The sequence below is a fragment of the Taudactylus pleione genome, unplaced genomic scaffold (assembly GCF_031769625.1).
Source record: "Taudactylus pleione unplaced genomic scaffold, aTauple2 ptg000479l, whole genome shotgun sequence".
Lineage (NCBI taxonomy): Eukaryota > Metazoa > Chordata > Amphibia > Anura > Myobatrachidae > Taudactylus > Taudactylus pleione.
In genome coordinates, this window is record NW_028284881.1 from 6677316 (window position 1) to 6691685 (window position 14370).

A 14370-nucleotide genomic window follows, 5' to 3' on the forward strand; every position below is an offset into this window, starting at 1 on the left:
GGGAGGAAATGACAGTCGTCCATTTGCTCACAAACACTGGAAAATAGCCAAAAATGGTTGTTCAGACAAATTGGGTAAAACACACGAATGTAACCAATTTGAACAAATTTTTTGGTCCTTTTTTCAGTGTTTAAAACCATATGATCGACTGTCATTTGCTCCCACACATTACTAGGTTTTCATTCCAACCAGCAGATTGGACAGATATGACAGAAGATTGTATAGTGGATGCCCAGCTCCCGTTATTAATAGTAAAAATTACCTGAAAGATTAGTTGTTTTTTTTTTTTAAATGCAGCTAAATGTATGGAGTGGGACAGCTCCGGTCAGTAACATACATGTAACATGGAATGTGATTACTCCATGCACCTCCTGGAACTGGAATAGTTTGCAACTACCTTTTGTAAACAGTAATAAGAAAACAAGCTGATAAGTTGCTAACAACTTAACCCTTCACTGCATCCAAGACCGGCACAGGCCTAGCAGGCAGGAGATAGAAGGGCCCTTTAACAGGCCTAATACAATAACACCCAATGGGGATGTACAACTTCACTCATCCCTGCAACATAAGGCAATAATACAAAAATAAAAACAGGTTACATTCTTGGTTTGATCAGCATGTGTTAAGGCTTTTGTGATTGTGGAAAAGTAAACATGTCAGTTCAATATTTACAGCACACAACTGCATTGTCATAGAGGTGTGTAAGGATTGTCTATCGCTCGCATGTGGCCCCTCGAGGAAGAATCCATCTCGTAGTCGGACTCCCTCTGACTGTTTGATTGCGCCCTGCCAGACTCACTGCGCAGTAAGTCCCGTGCCAGCTCTCCTGGAGGGGGGATCAGGTGGAAGATCTGCTCAGAGTAGGAGCTGGGGTGAATGTCCTCTGCATAGGGATGTCGCAGTAGATTTGGTTGTTGGAGGTGGGAGACACTACGCTCTGAACTTGACCTCTGGATTGGCAATGGGAACAGTAACGTACTGACTGTGGGGCTGTGGTCTGTAGGAAGGGAAAAACAATAGTCAACCACCAGATGGTTATCATCTCCTCTACCATATTTTGTTTATTAAAATACAACTTCAAGAAATACGACTACAATACAATGAACATCTGCTTAATTTTGGATTTTAAAGGACCCTACGGTGCTGTGTACAAAAATGTCTAATATGTCATCAAGTGACAAGGGTGGTATACTTCAGTGTAGGTCATTACTGTTCAAGAGTAATATTGCTGGATTTTGTCAGCATGTACTGAAAATAGTAAATGAACTGAGGACTGAGTAGGCGTAGTCTGCTTGTATTTACTAACACAAACTGTTCATATTCACTGCCGTCAATCATTTTGAAAGTGTTCTATGCATGTGTGTTTGACAATATACTGTGCATTTGTATGGTACAAGGTGAGTATGAGTGAGAATACATTAACGTATTTAACCCTCTACAAACGCATAAGCTAATGCAATGGATAGCTTTGCTTGTCCGAGAAACATCTGAACATCCGAGGTCCTCATCAATGGATCAATTCAGTTATGGGATGAAAACCTAAACAGCGAATTCAGAACAGAGCGCAGCTGCAAGCCAAATAAAAGTGCTCTCTCTGTGAGCAGACATTTGGCGGCGTGTGGGGGGCAGAACCTGTGAGAGGAGCTTTGTTTGCTATGGTGACAAAATTACATCCTCTTCTCACGTCAGGAATCAGTATAAAACAATGCATTAAATAGAGGACATTACTGTCAATATTCCAAAATGGAACCTAAAATGTGGTAACAACATCATAATCAGTAGGCAGACAAATAATTTAATTAGTTTCTATTTTATGGTTATGTCCCTTCTATGTATTCCATCACCTGAACCTTCCATGCAATGAGTTTATAAGTAAATGACCGTGTATTGGCCTTTTATAAATAAAAGAGCTTTATAATCTAATTCACATTATAAGATGAATCACAATGTGGCAAATTAATGATCTGATTTAACCCTTTTGCTGCAGTTGGTGCAGCCAGAAATGACTCTCTCCACCTCACTGACGTATATGAAGTCGCACTCTCTGCGCTTAGCTGCCAATAAGCTGAAGTTCTGGCAGATAGAGGCACGTGCAAACAGTGTGACTATAGTACTGGCTATGGAGGGGCTGGACAGAGTGATAACAACATGGTGTACTGGACACAACGTGCCGGGTAAACAATCTAGCACTGAAACACATATGGTTACGACATATCACCTTGTGAATGAACAGCGGCCACCACGTAACTAGACAACTTCACGTCTCCTGCAGCTCCACATTCAAGTGGAATTGGATGCAAGCGGAAGTAGTGAAGCATCTCGACCACAGACAGGAAGCGGAGGTGCTGGATCCGGCACTGACCCCTTTCTGTCAGTGTGAGGCGTAAGTGCTAAAATACAGAATGGTATATCATTTAGACACTGTATTTATAATACACATAACTCTGGTAATTGAAACCAACATACAACACTGGCAGTAACAGGTTGTGGCATTACCTTTGCTCTGCCTTGGAAATTAAATGTGAGAACATACTCTCCCCTGCGTGTTTCGCTTTGTCTCACAAGGAAGACCCCATGTCCCTCAAACCCCTGGGACTGAACTAGCTGAGCAGCTTTCACCCTAGAGATGGGTCCATGATACCAGGGGTAGGAGGCCAGAAAATGGTCAGTTTTGTGGCAACACTGTTCTGGAGGCACAAAGACGGCAGCACCTGAGGGATAATAAGGACATAATTATATTGTACATATTCAAACCCAGATATTTAGATTTTTTTCTAACACATAATCTGCTCTTAATATAGCCAGGGTGCAAATTTTCATGTGTGACCAGACGAGACTAATTCAATGGGAGTAAGTCATCTACACCGTGGTGTTGTGGTACCCAGTACTCATCATCTATCATCAACTCCGGAATAATCAAAATTATTTAATAAAACATCTACATGAAAACGACATCTAAAGCAGATTATTATTTGCTACAATAAAATTATCTGCATTACATTTGGTATGCTTGAGAGAATGTTCAGGCATTAACATGAAAGAGAAACAGAACCTTTCTCAGTTTATGGAACAGCTTATTAATTTATGTTCCAGTTTATTATATGCTGTCATATTTTAAAAAAAATAATGACCTGTTTAAGTCACTGACCTGGGTTAATCATTTGAATTTATACGTAGACAAGATCTATTTAAGTCAGTAGATGTTCTTGTTGCATAAGTTCAATGCGTTATGCCTGACACTACAATGCTGTATGGCTTATATACAAATCAGTAGGCTGTGTGTCAAAATACATAGACAGTACTATTATTATATCCATAATGTACAATGGATGGGGATCAATTTTATGCTCACATTTAAGCATTAATTAGTTCATTATGGGGGGGTTTTATCAAAGCAGGAAGAGAGATAAAATTGTGGGAGATAAAGTACTAACCAATCAGCTTCCAATTTACATTTGCAGGCTGTGTTTAAAAAATGATAGTTAGGAGCTGATTAGTTGGTCATTTATTTTTTACAATTTTATCTCTCTCCCAGCTTTGATACATACCCCCCTAAAGCCGCATATCCACTTGCAGATATAAATGAGCGATTGAACCCCCACTGGTCGTTTCCGACATCAATCATCGCCTGCACATGACAGTCAATCTGCCGATAACGACAGATTGGCCTTGTTCAGGGATGAGGGAGGGTGTCTGCACTGAGCGACATATCGTTCAGTGTAGGGACTGCAGAGGATGAGGAATGACTGTATGATTACAGTGTTGTAATCGTACTGTCGTTCCCCTATCTGCTAGTGGATATGCGACTTAAGTATTTAAACTATCCTATTTGCAACTTTGTATCTGCCACAGTAGATATACTGACATTTTATATTCCATAACAAGAGCAAATCTATCATGTACTGCGGAACATTTGAGGCGCCATTTAAATAAAGGATAATAATAATAATAGTACTGCTTGGATCTGCTGTCATTGTGCTCAGAGATGAGATCAGAGTGGTGCTAGCTAGCTAAACCATTCTCTATAGAATTGAATCAATATACTTCTATATATGTTTATTACTGTGAAACTACATGACTTTTACATAGAGTTTGACTATAAGTATTGTAATTTTGAATGAAGAATTCCAGTGGCGTAACTAGGGGGGGTCGGGCAGTGTGCGTGCCCTGGGCGCCGTGGGACCGGCGGCGCGGGGGGGGGGGGGGGGGGGGGCGCGGTTGGGGGGGGGGGGGCGCGCCGCCGGCCCCAGGCTGCCCAGGGCACGCACCCTGCCCGACCCCCCCTAGTTACGCCACGGCTCCTGCAGTGGGTAATGGGACTGACGTCATGACGTCTGTCCCATAATGCTGAGCGCGCCAGCCTGGGAGGACTGGCGGGCGGCGGCGGGAGCGGTGGCGTGGACCGGAGCAGCAGGTAAGTATGTTTTTATATATATATACATATATATATATTTTTTTAACCTATCTGCAGAACGGGGGAGGGGGGTGGCCACTACTGGGAGGACCTCTACTGTGGGTGGGGGCACCATTATTGGGAGGACCTCTACTGGGGGGGGGGCTACTACTGGGGGCACTTACTCGGGAGGGGGAACCTCTACTGGGGACTACTACTTGGGGGGGAACTACCACTGGGGGCATTATAAAAGGGGCCTACTAGTAGAGGCACTGCACTCGGGGGACCACTACTGGGGGCAATAATAGGAAGGGCCTCTACAGGGGGCACTGGATAGGGGGGATCACTACTTGGTGCCTGCATAAGGGGACCACTACTGGAAAAACTGCATGGGGGGGCTACTGCTGGGGGCACTATATAAAGGGCACTGCATAGGGGGGGGGGGACTACTACTGGGGGCACCATATAAAGGGCACTGCATCAGGGGATACCGCTACTGGGCACACTGCATTGTGGGGACTGCTATTGGGGGCACTGCATAAGGGAGAACACTACATGGGGCACTGCATTTGGGGGGACCACTACTGGGGATACTGTATAAGGGGCACTACTATGGGCCTGCATAAGAGGGACCACAACTCCATACTGGGGGTACTGTATAAGGGGTACTACTGGGGTTAAGGTGCATATGGATAGGAATGTTCAGTGTGAAAATAAAGGGGTGTGTCATGTTGACACGCCCCATTTTTAAGTGACCACGTCCATTTTTTCACCACGCGCGTCGAATTTGCCCTGGGCTCCAAATACCCTAGTTACGCCACTGAAGAATACTATTGTTCAGCACTGTATTACTGGTGCCTCTAGATGTGATAACATTACACATGATATATAAGCCATTCATTCTCTCTTTTTCTTTAAACATTTTGGTGTTTAGCAGGGTGGTGACGGTCGGTGTTATGAAGTCCTTTAGTTAGAAATCTTATGACAATCTGCTTCACATTCACTGGAGAAGTGTAGATTTTACGCGGTCTAAGGCACATAAGTTCACCCAATTCAGTGAAGTAATTGTAGACATAAATGACTGTGCATTCATATTTCTTGGGGCGTCACTTTCTCTCTTCTCACTCTCAACTTTCTGCTATCAGACTTCCGCCCCATTATTCCACAGAGACGTAATTTCCCCCTCCACTTCCTCCACTTGCTGGGTTCCCATAAAGCTCTGTTCTTGTCCCTCTGCTTTTCTTACTGTACACTACTTTTCGGTAAGTCATTCGCTCATACAGCCAGTTACGGTATGAAATCCCTGCTATCGGGATGCCGCTGGTCAGAATAACGACAGCAGCATCCCAACATCCATAGAGAACAGCGGTGAGTATTTTTCTAACCCCTACCCTAACCATAATCCTCCCTCCCTGGTGCCTAACCTTAACCTCCCCTTCTAGTGCCTAAACCTAACCTACCCCTTCCCTCCCCTCCCCCTAAACCTAACACTCCCTCCCCGGTGCCTAAACCTAACCTCCCCCCTAGTGCCTAAACCTAACCTCCCCCTAGTGCCTAACCCTAACCTCCCCTTCTAGTGCCTAAACCTAACCTCCCCCTCCCAACACCCTAATCCTAACACTCCCTCCCCGGTGCCTAAACCTAACCTCCCCCCTAGTGCCTAAACCTAACCTCCCCCTAGTGCCTAACCCTAACCTCCCCTTCTAGTGCCTAAACCTAACCTCCCCCTCCCAACACCCTAATCCTAACCTCCCCCCTAGTGCCTAACCCTAACCTCCCCTTCTAGTGCCTAAACCTAACCTCCCCCTCCCCACACCCTAATCCTAACACTCCCTCCTCGATGCCTAACCCTAACCCCGTTAACCAACCCTAACCTCCCCCTAACACCCCAATACTTACCTTCTGTATGCCGGCGGTCGGGATACAGGTGCCGGGATCCTGACCTGTCGAGATTTCGGCACCGGTATTCAGACCATCGGCATCCAACACGCAGAGATGCCGACTACATAGCCCCCAGTTAATTTTAACTTTTACTTTCAGGGTTGGAAGCACAGCATGTAAGCTGGGTTTCAGGTGAGCAAGATATAGGAAGAAAAAAAACTGAAAGCCTCTCCTATACACCCAAAACATCCAATATGACCCTACCATTTGGTAAAAAAATGCTCTCATCCTAGCCTCCCTTTTCATTTGTTATTGCAATAATTAGTGCTAAATGTGAAAAACACCGTTCTCATAAGTTAATTGATTCAACACAGGTATCTACATTAGTTAATACAAGTGGGCAGTTCAGGGATGGAGCATTTTGTACCAGGTGGTCATGTGTGAGGGCCTCTAGACCTGTAACAGCAATAACTCGCACAATACACGAACTGACCTTGCATGATGGAATCTGTGCTGCCACTGGTGGGGTTCTGGCTCGGTAAATCTGAATGAAGAGACACTTGCAGTTCTCCATCAGCCCCTTCTGTCCTATAATAAGTAGAAGTGATTTACAGATTTTAGTGTTTACACAGAATATCTGTAGCTTATACATAACAATGAGTATACAAATGCAAGTGTGGATCATAATGTGTTATAAATTATTTAAAGTGATAACAAATTGAGCAACCTAGTAACTGGCCAGTCACAAACCAGCTGCATTCCAATTGGTGGAAATGTACATTAGTAATCCTGGCCAGAACGGTGGGTATTTGTTCATCTATCCTCATCCCCAGGTGACTGGATCTGCAGCCAATTTGGCTCACATGAAGGCCACGTCTTATGTATCTGGCTATTGGGTAGTTAAAATAAATAACCCAACTGACATTTGGTACAAAAGCTCGTACTCTCCTGTATACCAAATACAAACATGTAATTGCAAGTCAAACATCTGCTAAGGTATGGAAACATTTTCTTTGACCTTGAAATTGTTACAAGGTGCTATTTGCATTTTAGGGTCATTAACCCTACTAATGGGCAGTTGTAGCCTAAATTTTATGCTGGGTACACACTGGACTATATATTGTTCGTACAGCTGACAAACAATATAATGACCTGAATGTCGGCTGGTGTGTACACATGATATATATTTCTGGGAACCAAGTCGTTCACATATATAGTGCATCGGCCGTGCAGCAAGGTAGTTGCCATATGTCTGAAAGATTAATTGTGCACATTTGCCTGTGTGTACGGGCGAGTGATCGACCGACCCATATGCTGGCTACGCGACTTAGCAACCATGACGCAACTAGTTCCTGCAGCCAGACAATATCGGTCAGCTGATTGGTAAGTGTGTATGCACAGCCACATACTTAACAAATCGGTCGGTCAGCCAGCCGATCAATCGGCCACAGCACAACTAATAAGACGCCAGTATTTACTCGAAGAGAGACCAAATGCAAGAACAGAAACAGACTAGATACATTATGCAAACAGAAAATTACATTATTAAGTGAAAAATCCTGTATACTGATTTTTGGGATTCTCATGTGTCGTGGTTTTGGCAACCAACAGAGCTGCTTTTTTTTTTTTTGCATAAAATACATATGTCCGTACAATGTATGCAAATGAATAAACTATTGCTTTCATCAATATGCACATTTGCTGCCATTTTGCCATTACATCTCCTTATGCTTAGAGAGCTGAGACAAGATTAGTCCAAATATGGGTGTGACCCAAGCAGACCACAGCAAAGGAACATATACCCCAAGGGTATACTTAGAACAGGGAGGGCCCACCATGAAGCGGGACCCCGCTCGCCCCCCCTGCCACCCGTACCTGATGAAATGTGCCTCCCGTGCAGTACGCTGGCTTCCTATGGTTTTTCTGCGGCGCGATCTTTCCGGTGACAAATTCGAAAAGATGGCATATGCGCAAAAGAGAGCAAAGACACTGGCATAGCTCCTGTGTGGAGCCATCTTTCTGAACACATCACTGACAGTATGGCGCCATGCGAGAAGCATAAGGGAGCCAGTACACCGCACAGTAGCAACAGTGGTCAGTCCTGGCTTCAGGGAGTGCAGTGCAGGAGCCCCCCTGCACCCATGGGTCCGTGTGCACTGCACACCCTGCACCTTTGATAGATACGCCACCGATATGCTCCCTTACTGTATTTTATATCTATGTCTGTATTTAAGATTGTCCTATGTATATGACTCTTCGTAAAATAAATATATTGAGTAATTGTGTAAGAATTGTTCACTGTAACATTAGCATTTACTATTAATATTAACACTGTAAAGCCACAGCTCCTGGAACTAGTTTTATCTACGTATACTATCTTTATACTACTGTTCTCTCCAAACGTAGAACTGGCACACCTTCTACCCCTGCAAAGCTGGAGGCATCTACAGATGCCTCCAAATCTGCATATGTTGCCATTTGCCATCTTTTTGGCTGCATTTTATGCCTAACGCAAAATAAACCCAAATCATTATCAGCCCCACAATGCTTATTGCCCATAATTCAGACTACTGTGGCACATATATTAATAGGATACATCATTTTAAGCTCTAATAACCGTTTACTTACTTGAAACCCAAAAAGAAGTATAGGGTTGATTTAATGACCTGAGCAATCTTTAAGTCACTTGGGCATCATGGTTTTAAATTGAACAATTGCAAGAGCTCTACCCAAGAGAGCCCATGTTTTCCAAAAATAGAGAGACTGTGAGGTCCACTATTTTATAACTGAGCAGGGAGTAAAACTCAGCTTTAGCAGCCTCTCAGAGTGCCGGAAACACACTTGTAATTCATGGAAATTCAAGGAAAGGAGCACAGGGCTGGAGGAGGACAAGCTCTGGAAATCACACAGTGATTAATTGCTAACAGAGTTCTTGGTATTTCAATAACAGGAAAAGCCTTTCAGCAAAGCGCTGGAGGCTGCACCATATGCAAACCCTACAGGTCAGCATGCACTTCCCCTGCTTCCTGCTTCAGCAACAGCAATTATCACCTATACACCAAGTCACACATGCAATGCTCCACAGCAGCAGGTGACTTCTCCAATGTATACATGGCAACTAACTCTAAGCTTTAACCCATGCACAGCTGGAGGGCTGCAGGCAAATCCCGCTCTCGAAGGAAAACAGCTGTGCTTTTAACCCCTTATATCATTGTGCTTTATAGATAACTCTATCAAGTCCAACATTTGCAATGATAAACACACATATATAGCAATAACATACACGGAATACAAAGAACATATTCAAACATTGTTTGAAAACATAATAACTAATTATACAGTAAGTGGGACTTGTGCCATATTTGGAAGCAAATTTTCTGCTATCTTTCTTGTCAGCACTATGGCCATACCTCCCAACATTCTAGAAAGTGAAGTCGGGTCTGTGTGTGTGCCTAAGGCGCACTCCCGAAAAAAGGCGTAGCCTCGAGGAAAATGGCGTACCCGCAAGCAATGTCCCCCGTTTTTGTGATGCTGTCAAGCAGTCCAGCACTCTGGGAGCTGATGGTCATGCCCTCAGTCTCTCTCTCCAATTAACAGAGGCATCTATTCTCCACTTGTTCTGTTAAGCAGAGCAGTGGGTGAGAGGGGACATCCTAACCTCCCCTGCGAGTGGGATGGTGGGACAGTGCCTGAAAAGTGGGGCTGTCCCGCCAAAATCAGGATGGTTGGGAGGTATGCTATGGCACAGTGGTTAGCATTGCTGTCAGATAGGCTTGAGTCATGAATATGATTTCCGCCCAATCTGTGTGGAGTTTGTTTGTCTTACCCATGTTTGTGCGATTTTCCTACAGGTACTGTAGTTTCTCCAACGGGACAGGGACTTATGTGATGACAAATATTCTTTGTACCTCTCTATGGGCAGGAAGTACTAAAGTGAAAAATGTGGTAAAACCCCCAAAATGCAGTTTTCATGGGTTTTACTGTATTTTCCATATGTACTAAGTGGGTAATGCCATCTTCAGGTAGCTTTACCCAATAGAAGCCTATGGGCTTCTTATCTGGAAGCCCCCCTGAGAGGGATCCAATCAGATCCCTCCCATCTCCCCCCTCTCACCTTCTGTGCATGCGCAGAAGGACGCCAGAGGGCCTTCTGGGTGTTACACCCTGAAGTCCCTCTATCTTAGGGCATCGAAAGAGCTGTCCTTTGCGATTTTCATCGCATTTCTAAGTACATAATCAACCGCGGTATGTACCTGAGGAGAAGCGGGATGTACCGCATCGCAGATGTGCTGCTTAGTACATCCCGCCCTATGCAACTGGTGGTACTATATAAATACATTGTGGAGTTTCTACGAAGGAACGTGTGAGGGAAGGAGTAGTATGAATTCAAGGCAGGCAAGTGCAAAAGTTTTAGGCAGGTGGGGGGGGGGGCAAATGCTGCAAAAGTAAGAATGCTTTAAAAAATAGAGGTGTTAATAGTTTATTTTTATCAATTAACAAAATGCAAAGTGAACAGAAGAGAGATCTAAATCAAATCACTACTTGGTGTGACCACCTTTTGACTTTATTATTGTTTTTTTTATATGTCGCTACAAGTTTTCCACAGCGCCTTACAAAGTACATAAACAAATAGGTGACCAGTGACTTACAGTACAATACAGTGCGATGAAGGACAAGGACATGGATAATATACATTGCTACATTAGCGACCATAACACCCACATAAGCATAAACAACCAAGTGGTAGGTGCCCTAGTGGGCAGTAAGAAGTAGATGAAAGTAAAGTAGGGAGAAGCACAAGAGGGTAGAGGGCCCTGCTCGTAAGAGCTTACATTCTAAAATGGAGGGTCAGACAAACAGGAGTGACACAAATGGGGCAGACGGGGAGGAAGGAAGATGCAGTAGCAAGTAACGATGAGAGCAGGAAGGCTTCAATTAAGTAGTGGGTCTTGAGAGCCCGTTTGAATGATTGTAGGGAGGTGGAAAGTCTGATGGGGAGAGGGAGAGAGTTCCAAAAGAGGGGAGCAGCACGGACAAAATCTTGGAGGCGGGAGTGGAAGGAAGTAATCAGTAGGCATGAAAGGCGGCGTGCATTAGTTGAGTGCATAGGGCGGACAGGAGAGTGAAGGGAGATGAGATCAGAGATGTAAATGGGAGAAGATTGGATGAGGGCTTTGTAAGTGAGTGTGAGAACCTTGAATTGGGTTCTGAAAGGGAAGGGGAACCACTGGAGGGCTTGCAGGAGAGGTGAGGCAGATGTAGAGTGATTGGAGAGGAAGATGAGCAGAACAGCAGCATTGAGGACAGACTGGAGAGGAGAGAGATGGGATTTGGGGAGGCAGATAGGAGGTTACAGTAGTCCAATCTGGAGCTGATCAGCGAGTGTATGAGGTTTTAGTAGCATTCTGGGTGAGATAGGATAAGAAATCGCTGGGACATCCAGGAAGAGATAGCAGAGAGACAGTTGGAGATACGAGCCAGTAGAGAGGGAGAGAGATCAGGGGAGGAAAGGTAGATCTGAGTATCATCAGCATAGAGATGATAATGGAGGTCAAAAGAGCGGATGAGTTCACCTAGAAAGGACATATAAAGGGAGGAGAGGTCCAAGAACATAACCGTGGGGAACGCCTACTGTAAGAGGATGTGGGGGGGAAGAAGAGTCAATAGAGGAAACAGGGAAGGATCGGTCAGAGAGGTAGCAGGACAGTCAGGAGAGGGCAGTATCATGTAGACCAAGGGAGTGAAGAATTTGCAGCAGGAGAGGGTGGTCCACAGTATCAAAAGCAGCACTGAGGTCAAGGAGAATGAGCAGAGAGTAGGGGCCTTGGATTTGGCAGCAAGGAGGTGTCAAAGCTGGATAATTGGCTGAGACAAGATCAGTTTAAAATTGAAGCGTGCGCGACGCCATCTTGCGAATGGCAACTAGACTCCATTTTAGAAACAAGAATCTGCAAGACGCCATTTTGCGACCAGCATCACTTTAAGTTACAACTCACGAGCTAAGAACAGATGACAATGTTTTTGATAATCTAAATAGAATAGACAATGTACCAGAAACTGTAAGTGTTTTACATACAAATTGGGAATCCCTGTTGGCAATTGTAATATAATCCAGGCATTGATCTACACAATTGGATTTGTCTGAATCCAAACAGGTTTTAGTTTCATACCCAGACAGGATGGTTTAGTTTCACAGCTGGAGATCACATTTGCATTGCAGTCTGAAACTGTGAGTGAGGAATGATATGTGTGTGTATGTATGTATGTATATATATATATATATAGATATATATATATATATATATACATATATATATAAATATGTTAAGTCCATCATAGATGGAATCTCATGCATAAACACCGCACATTACGCACAATTGAGCTGCTAACATGACGCCCAGTAGCGAATGCACAATTATTACCATCATGCGATTGCATCTTTCACCATTTAACATACACACATTGGACCTCATTCAGAGTCGGTCGAAGCGGCCGCACGGTCGTACGGGAAAAGGGGCCGGATATGCAAATGATTCCCTCGCAAGTTGCATCCCTAAATTCGGTTCGGTAGCTGACCGACCAAGGGGAGGAAGCGGTCGGAAGACAAAAAAATACGCCCCCTTCTCGTACGCATTACACGTCATCTCTGGGCATATAAGGATTAATTGAGACCATCGGGAACCTTTGGAACTGGTCGTAGAGCTTAAGGTTGACCATACCCTCTCTTAAGCTCTACGATCATGTCAGTGTAAAAACCTCCCATGTCACATGTGCCATGACGCTACTTTGTTAATTATGCACTCCCATAAACCGTATGCACTCCCATAAAACGCCGTTCGCATAATGAGGCACGCCTGCGTTCGGATCTCCACTCCCCCATTTTCAAGCACCTTCCCCTGTTACTACCCACAAACACCCCCATCTGTCACGCAAACTACCTTCCTGGCTGTGTTCAAGGAGAGAGAAATTTCTGATCGTAGCGGCTAGTTTGCGCACGCGCATTGCGAACTTTACGCATGCGCAGTATAGCGAACATTGGTGGCGTGCGGCCGCTTCGACCGACTCTGAATGAGGTCCATTATGCTTAAGACCCCAAATGAAAATACCGTTTAGTAGCTAAATGCGCACGCATCTGTCCCCAGTTAACTAGCATCTTCCTATCAAACCCCGAATACTCACACATTACATATTCACACATAAGGTTTAATAAGCTTTAAAGTATATGATTTAAGTTGGTTCAGTTAGTTTAAATGCTGAGAAATAAAGATATTTGATAACTAAGGTTTTATACATGCTAAACAAGTCGTGTTTGGTTTCGTACTGATGCGTACTCTTTTTACAGTATTCCGGTGTTATCGGTGGGGAGGTGCATAATGCATTCTCGAGTTATGGATCGCAGAGGCTACAAGCAACAAAATGTATATTTCATGAACAACTGTTAGGATGTTACAGGGGGCGGGAAGGGAAAGACACCCAGCTGTTAGAGGCAGGGAGAGTCTATTTGAACCAGCCTGTTAAATGCTTTGTAACAGATGCTTCTCCCCTGGGAACCAATGACATCAGCAGCAAACTTCTCTATTGTCCTGTCTATTCTGGGGGGGTATAAATATGTGTGCTCAAATGCTGGGTTCTTAGTCTTCGTGCTGAATGACGAGGGGTCTCTTGCTGATGCCTATCTTCGGGTCCGGAAGCGCTGCGTATGTATACTGTACTTGGGTCTGTATAATTCCTTTGCGCCTAAATTGTGTCTGGATCATTTGCGTGTAACTGTCTGAACTTTTACTTAAATAACACTTGTGCTTTGGAACCACAGATTCCAGGTCTAAGTCTTTATTTACTGTATGACTGCGTACGCAATTTAGCGTCATCCTTAGAGGTTTATAGGAAGGATTTTAGAAGGTACAGGCAGGGGTATATAGAGGTTCTTTTAAACATCGTTAGAGGTCATTGCTGACTTTCGTGAGGGCAGTTTCTGTGGAGTGAACAAAAGCCAGACTGAAGGGTCAAGGAGGGGGTGAGAGGAAAGAAAGGCGGTTGTAAACAATACGCTCAAGGAGTTTGGAGGCAAAAGGGAGGAGAGAGATGGGTCAGTAGTT

General features: G+C 44.3%; 1 protein-coding gene across 1 annotated transcript in view; it reads right to left on the reverse strand.

Moving 5' to 3' along the window:
- Positions 1-236: 236 nt before the first annotated feature.
- The window catches only part of SH2B3 (SH2B adaptor protein 3), a 274440-nt gene continuing 260306 nt past the window's right edge, over positions 237-14370 (reverse strand). Inside the window, exons 6-9 of the mRNA XM_088449227.1 lie at positions 6768-6862; positions 2497-2711; positions 2219-2390; positions 237-997 (exon numbers count right to left, since the gene is read on the reverse strand). Coding sequence (XP_088305353.1) covers positions 690-997; positions 2219-2390; positions 2497-2711; positions 6768-6862 — 790 coding nt within the window. The 3' untranslated portion in view covers positions 237-689. The remainder of the gene's footprint in view (positions 998-2218; positions 2391-2496; positions 2712-6767; positions 6863-14370) is intronic.